Genomic DNA, 7,934 nt, shown 5'->3' on the forward strand with positions numbered 1-7,934 from the left:
TCACGAGTCACCTGTCGGTCGAACCTAATCCATCGTGTGGAAAGCCGTTGTACTTGTTCTTCTGGTCTTAGAAAACCATTTCTTGGGCTAGCGTCATTGACAAAACTGGTACAATATCAAAACCTTAGCACTTGTCTTAAGATCAACTGGTCGATCTTGCAAGTAACCCTTAGTTTTAGGACTTTGGGAGGACCTGCGGTTGTTTAACAATTTTCACAGTAAACAAAATGGCACACCCAGTGGGACAAATGTGCTAAGTTTGTGTAAGATTTGAAGGTGTATGAAACTTAGGAGCGGGAATTACACAAAAGAATATAACAAACCACTTAGGAGGCGCACATCTAAGATGTCTAATCCTCCTAACCCAAATAATATAGATGTAGTACCCTCAGGGTCTTTAGAGTCCTCAGACACTATACTTACCCAAGTTGAGCCTTATCCTCTGTTGACGAATGCGGCCACGACAGTGTCGGTCACGGGACAAATGGTAACAGATATCCCTGTGCCTCCACCGGGGCCCCTGGGTCGAGAGTGACAACAAGCATACCATTTAGGCCTAACTTACCACATTTTGGTACTACAGATCCCCTATATGGAATATCGTATTCCTTAATGCCTGAGTATCAATCGACGTCGAAGGCGGCGTTAGTACCGGATAATGTTCAGAGCGTAAGTTCATCTTTGTAGGGAGCTACACCAAGCGCTCAAAATAGAACCAATCAAAATAGAGTTGTGTCGTTGTCGAATACTTCTGTAGCAGTACTCAGATAATAAATGGACGATAGTAACCATGAGTTGGTCAATATGTTAACTAACCAAATGGTACTATTTTCAATCCTATGATGCAAGAGTCCACAGAGTCAAATAGGCAAGTGGTTAATCAGCTAACTCGCCTATGTAATTTCTTGGGGGAACCTCAAACGCTTGGTCAACAGGCTCCTCAAACAGATAGGCTCAATGTTGTAACCATACAACCAGGGGTAGATCTAGCAGAAGATAAAATAGTACAACAATGTCAAATTCCCAGGCCTCATCCAAACCTAGGTGGAGTAAGGGAAAGACGCCAACCAGTAATGTTGGTGGGTCGACAACAAGACACTGATCAGATTGTCGATCAATATCGACAAGAAGAGACAGCGATAGAGAACAATCTGACAACAGTTGTCGAAAGAATTCTGGCCAGAAATGAAATGTATACTTCATTACAAAGGCCAACATATTCTTCCCTGTTAGCTGAGTACATTGTACAAACGGAAAACCCTAGAGGTTGGAAAATACCTAAGTATACCAAGTTTGGGGGAGAAACAGGAGAGTCGACCGTCAAACATATAGCTAGATATCTCACAGAGTCGGGGGATATGGCAAACAATGAAAGCCTAAGAGTGAAGCATTTTCCTTCATCCCTCACTAAGGCGGCATTCACGTGGTTTACCACTCTGCCCCCTAAATCTATAGACTCATGGTATAAATTGGAAAAACTCTTCCATGAACAATTTTATGAGGGACATTCGAAAATTAGTTTAGTTGAATTGTCGAATATCAAGATAAGGTTTGCTAAGACCATAGATGACTGTGAAAACAGGTTTAGGTCATTGAAGGCAAAGTGTTTTACGCAGGTGCCCGAACATGAACTTGTTCAAATGGCTGCGGGGGGTTTAGATTATTCCATCAGGAAGAAAATAGACCCGACATTTGTCAAAAGTATGTCACAACTGACTGATAGGGTTCAACACCTTGAACGTCTACGCTTAGAAAAAGTTAGACATACCAAGACTAAGGCTAAGAAAGAAAAAGTAGCCTATGTCGATTATGATGATACAAATCCTATGAAATCGATTTCCATATATGGTAAATCAATTTCCATGAAGCGTTGTGAACATTTTTAAAAATATTTACTCAAGAACTCTATTTACCTATATAGGAAATTGATTTCCACAACCAAAAATGCAGTTTTCAGAAACGTGAAAATCTGGACACGTAGAGGAAATCGATTTACCCCCTGGGGGAATCGATTTCCTGAAGCTTCTATGAAAAATATACTTTCTTTTCAAGCCAAAACATATTTGAACTATATGAACAAAAAGGTTAATGCATGCATATGAATCATGGATAATTTTGAGCACTTATTTATCAATATCAATGCATGCTTGTACCTCTATCAATTAAGACCATGCTTAGTCTTCAAATTTAATCTTGAATAATTTGGTTCTAGCTTTTGATTATGATAAGACTTGGACACTTGAATTGATAATATGCTCTTGAAGCTTTTCCATACTTTTTGACATGATTATTTGACTTGCACTTTGTCTTCATCAAAACACATTGGATGGAGAGTATTGACTTCATAAGATGAAGGAATAGATTCAAGATAAATATAAAAAACATCATCGACTTCATCTTCATTGTCAAAAGAATTATTGAATGATGAACACCAAAGGTGTTTTTTTCTCTTCTTTTTGAGCTATATTTCTCTTATAAATAGAGGAATTATCCTTATTTAAAAAAAAATAGAAAACATATTTCTAATATACTTTCTCATTCTCCAGTATCTTGTTCGCTCCTTTTCTTTCTTCAAATATTTTCCTTGGTGCTTTGAGAGTGGAGTATACTTGTGAGAGTTTTGTTGTGGTGTTGGAGTTATGTTTTCAAGAAAACTCTGTCTTTTGTGTAAAATCACTTGGAAGAAGTTGTTGTTTGGTTTGTGAGCTAAACCAGAAAAAAAATCCTTTTTGGTTTGTGAGATTAGCCAATCAAAAGTTCTATTTGATTCATAAGCTTAGCCCTTGGTACAAACTCTTGTTTGGATCATGAAATTGCCTATAAAAACTTCCATTTGATTCGTGAGCTCATCCAAGTATGAAAACTCTTGTTTGATTCGTGAGATTATCCGTTAAAATCTCGATTTGATTTGTGAGGTCATCCCAGTATAAAAGCTCTCGTTTGGTTTGTGAGATTGTTTGTCAAAATATTCATATGGTTCTTGAATTCTGTTTGGTGTAAAAGTTATGTTTGTTTATGAGATTATCCTGGTCTAAAATCTTATGTTTGATTTGGAGGATAGCTATTGTAAAACTCATGTTTGATTGTAAGAAGGTTTGTGAGCATAACCTATGAGAAACACACATCTCATATAGTTGAAACTCTCAAGAGTAAACTCTTGGGAAAAGAAGTAGGCCAGATGATTAGGTCAAACATGTATAATTCTCTAGTGCAATTCTCTCAGCCCTTATCTTCTTACATTTCTGTCATTATTTTCTTATGTTTTCTACCCTCACTATGCCAAATTTGTCTTTTAGCAGCACCCCTACGAAAGCGCTTTTAGGAAAAAGCGCTGCTATAGGTTTCGCTAAAAACAAAATAAAAAAACACGGAAAAAAGCACTCTTATAGGGGGGTTACGAAAGCGCTTTCAAAAAGCGCTGGTAAAGGCATGGGTACGAAAGCGCTTTTCAAAAGCGCTCTTATAGGGGGTTATAAAAGCGCTACTATAGGTGTAAGGCTACGAAAGCGCTTTTACCCTAAAAAGCGCTGGTAAAGGCATGGGTACGAAGGCGCTTTTCAAAAGCGCTGTCATAGCCTTTTTAAAATTAAAAATTTTTAAAAACAAAATTATACTAACGCGTTTCACAATCCCTAATTCCTCTTTCTTTGCCATCGCTGCCCAGAAAACTCAGAAAATCTTTCACTGCCATCGCTGCAAACTGCAAACTTCATGCATTCAACTTCGAATCTGCAAACTTCACGCATTCACGCATTCAACCGTCGTCGCCCTCACTTCGAATCTGCAGAAACCAATCTCCCACAACTCACGCACAGAAGAAGTCAAAGAGAGAAGACGAAGGTGATAACACGAAAACGTATCGTATATTTAGCTTAATTTACATGCATTATTATTCTATTTTATTTCGATTTTATTATTTTATTTTGTATGATGCCGGTATTTCTATTTGTTTTCAGGAATTTATTTAATCGGAGCTCGCAAAAGAAATAGTCGGAAAAAGGACTTAAAATGGAGAAGAATTGCTTAAAATGCCAATTGCAAGAGGAGGTGCAAATAGGAGAAGAAGCAGGCCCAGAAGAAAGAGGCCCAATGCGCAAGACTGAGTCCAGCACGTGACGGATGGCATGCTGAGGTACCTGCCGGTCGACGTACCCCCTCCCTGCCGTACGACACCCCCTTAATAATAGTGTGTGACGTAAGTCACACACTCGAGCCCAGAAGACGTTCGTCCAGATTTTTCTCCGCCATTTTCTCCTCCGTGAAGAAGCACTGAAACAAATTAAAGAGCCAAATAAAACCTAATGCAACTCTATAAATACCCTTCAAAAATTATTGAGAGGGTTAAGAAGTTTTGCCCTACTACCGTCATTTACATTTTCTCTGCAATTTCCAGCTCAAGTCTACTTCTTCCAAACCATTTTCTGCAATAGATTTCCACACCGGAAATACTACTGCAATTCAGTTTCTTTTCCAAGCTTCAGAATTCGTATTAGTTTTAGGAGTAGATTTTGTTTTCAGCATTTATTTTCGTCCCGGATTCAAGATTTGGTATAGCAAGATTACACTTTCAGTCTGCAAATTTAATTCAGGTTTATTTATTAGCATTAAATTATTATTGTCTGTTTATGTTAGTTTATAGAATTATGCCCGGAATGTTATTTACCTGCTATATCTATTCTGTTCCGTCTATTAATTTATTTTTATCGGTATGTAAGGTCACATAACCGAGGGAATCGAGTAACTCTGTCGACGTATTTTATTAATTAAATTTATATATCTGGTATTAATTTCTAATGCTTAATTTAACTGTTTTGTAACGAGAGTTAAAAACAATAGAAGTTAGAATCAATAAAAATGAGAGTTTGAGATTTTAACGGGACAGTAGAAATTAAACATTAACTTTAAATACAACGAGAGCGCTTTAAGGTTAATTAGACTTCATCGGTTTTCAAAAATCATCTTTAAACTTTATTTGATACAGCGAGAGCGCTCACCTAGGTTTAATAATGAGATCAAAATCAATAAACACGAGAGTATGAGAGGAAGGTTTTTAAACAAGTGATTTCTACAGAAAGAATATTTTAAATTACGATTCGCGTCGATAGTTTACTAGATCCCCGACGTCCGACCATTACATACCGATTATATTCCCGCTTATTTAATTAAACTATATCCCTTTTATTTTCCCGTCTGATCAATAATCAAATCAGATATTAGCCTTAGATTTACGTAGTAACGATTAACTACACTAGGTCGATTCTTAGTCCCTGTGGGTTCGATATCTTTTAAAACTACGCGATAGACTGTGCACTTGCAGTCATAATCACAGACATACCCCATTTTCGCGATCAAGTTTTTGGCGCCGTTGTCGGGGACTAATTTAGTCGACAATCGTAATTAACTATTACATTGTAGAGACTAAGGCAAACTCAATTATTCTAATTCCCTTTGTGCATGCCAAGTACTCGCTCTCGAAGTGAAGACTTAGTGCTGCCAATTCCCGAACCGGAGCATTCTATCACTGTATCACGTCGATTACGATGTACTCGCACTCTTGTTCCTACTCCTACTTATGAACCAGTTGAAGAATCAAACATGGGAGAACAGCCGTGTCCTCTCAAATCTTACGCTATTCCTTCGCAAGCTGAACCTCACAATAGCATTGCTGCTCCTGCTATTGAGGCGAACAATTTCGAGCTTAAACCATCACTATTGTCAGCTGTACAACAAAACCAAATTTCTGGAAATACGACGGAAGATCCTAATCTTCATTTGTTAGTGTTCTTGCAATATGCAGACACTATAAAAGCAAATGGTGTCAGTTCGGAAGCTATCCGACTGCGCCTTTTTCCTTTTTCACTAAGGGATAGAGCTAGAGCCTGGCTCCAGTCTTTATCCGCCAATTCTATCACGACCTGGAATGAACTTAAGAAAGTCTTCCTGGCACGTTATTTTCCACCTAGTAAGACTGCCATGCTAAGAGCCCAGATCAATGGGTTTAGACAAAGAGACAACGAGTCTTTATTCGAAGCGTGGGTGAGATACAAAGACATGGTTAGACTTTGTCCACATCATGGTTTAGAACAATGGTTAATCATCCATACCTTCTACAATGGTCTCCTCTACAATACGAGACTTACGATTGACGCCGCCGCAGGTGGCGCACTGATGGATAAAGAATATGCTGATGCCTACGCACTTATCGAAAGTATGGCTCAAAACCATTATCAATGGGGAAGCGAAAGAGCTCAGTCAGAGAAAACTTTTGGAAAGAAATCTTTAGCGAAGAGTGGGATGTACGAGATAAGTAGCCTCGACCGTGTTAACGCCAAAGTCGATGCCCTAACTCAGAAGATTGAAAACCTCACTATAGCACCTGTAGCCACCGTGGCTGCTGTTTCCCCCAATTGCGAAATATGCGGGACGTCTGGACATGCTGCCCCCGAATGCCAACTTTTGGCAGGAGTTTCCCCCGAACCAGTAAACTATGCTCAAGGAAACCCCTACTCAAACACATATAACCTAGGATGGAAGAATCACCCTAATTTCTCGTACAAGAACAATAATACTTTGTACGCACCTGGTCAAGCACCTAATGTACCACCTGGATATCAAAAGGCACCATTCGCTTCTCCTAACATCCCTAGAAAGTCTAACTTAGAAAAAATGATGGAAAATTTCATAGCCACTCAAACTCAGACTAATAAGGATTTCATAAACCAGAACGTGCACACCAATGAGCAAATCAAACAGTTAGCGACTAAAGTAGACGCGTTGGCCACTCACAACAAGATGCTTGAGACACAAATCTCTCAAGTGGCACAGCAACAAGTACCTACTGTCGCACCTGCTGGGACATTTCCAGGACATCTACAACCAAACCCAAAAGGACATGCTCATGCTATTATTCTGCGAAGTGGTAGAGAGATGGACGAACTGACTGACCCTAGGCTTAAAAACCCTGCTATGTTCCAAAGCCCTAGGAAGATAACTGAGGAGGAAAGTAGACCCAAGGATAAACCGAGTGATCCGAAAGAGAAAGAGGACAAAGAAGGCGAGACGAAGGAGAAAGAAGCACCATACATACCTCCACCACCTTATAAACTACCTATCCCGTACCCTCAAAGACTCGAGAAATCTAAAAACATAGGGCAATTTAAGAAATTTGTCGAACTTCTTAAACAGTTAAACATCACAATTCCGTTTACAGAAGCCATTACCCAAATGCCCTCATATGCTAAGTTCCTAAAAGAAATCCTATCGAATAAGAAGAAATTGGAAGACAACGTGACCCACTCACTGCCGAATGTAGTGCAATAATCCAAAATAAAATGCCACCTAAGCTGAAAGACCCAGGAAGTTTCTCCATACCTTGCAATATAGGAAAACTTGTCATAGACAAAGCTTTATGCGACTTAGGAGCTAGTATTAGCCTAATGCCTTTGTCCATTTGCGAGAAACTAAACATGGGAGATCTAAGACCAACCAAGATGTTAGTACAACTTGCAGACCGATCTGTCAGTATCCTGTAGGTGTTCTTGAAAATGTACCCGTCCGCATCGGACAATTCTACATCCCTACGGATTTCATAATTATGGACATAAAAGAAGACGTCAATACTCCTATAATCTTAGGAAGACCTTTCCTAGCTACCGCTGGAGCCATTATAGACGTAAAGAAAGGCAAGTTGACATTCGAAGTAGGTGAGGAGAAGGTCGAGTTTATTCTAACACAATTCCTTCAAGCCCCAGCTATAGAAGATACATGTTATCTGGTGGATGTTATTGATGAATGTGTAAGAGAGATAGGATTATCAGAAGAATCTTACTTTGAAGTTATAAAGATTCCGATGCCCCTGATTTTCGAAGATGACAATTGGCGTCCGGAATATCGAGACGATAGTTTAAGCGAATGCTTAGCTTTAACACCCAACC

At 39.0% G+C, this 7,934-nt stretch overlaps 2 protein-coding genes and 1 non-coding gene across 3 annotated transcripts; 2 read left to right on the forward strand and 1 right to left on the reverse strand.

The window, feature by feature from the left end:
• The first annotated feature begins 842 nt into the window (after window positions 1-842).
• On the forward strand, window positions 843-1,886 carry LOC131597034 (uncharacterized). Its single transcript, XM_058869756.1, has one exon. It carries the CDS (start codon window positions 843-845, stop codon window positions 1,884-1,886), a length of 1,044 nt encoding a protein of 347 aa, XP_058725739.1.
• A 3,568-nt stretch (window positions 1,887-5,454) lies between these two features.
• On the forward strand, window positions 5,455-7,320 carry LOC131597035 (uncharacterized). Its single transcript, XM_058869757.1, has one exon. It carries the CDS (start codon window positions 5,455-5,457, stop codon window positions 7,318-7,320), a length of 1,866 nt encoding a protein of 621 aa, XP_058725740.1.
• On the reverse strand, window positions 5,974-6,080 carry LOC131600872 (small nucleolar RNA R71). Its single transcript, XR_009283476.1, has one exon. It is a non-coding gene; the product is annotated as a small nucleolar RNA R71 (small nucleolar RNA).
• Window positions 7,321-7,934: the final 614 nt, after the last annotated feature.

This window comes from Vicia villosa, linkage group LG4, assembly GCF_029867415.1.
Source record: "Vicia villosa cultivar HV-30 ecotype Madison, WI linkage group LG4, Vvil1.0, whole genome shotgun sequence".
Lineage (NCBI taxonomy): Eukaryota > Viridiplantae > Streptophyta > Magnoliopsida > Fabales > Fabaceae > Vicia > Vicia villosa.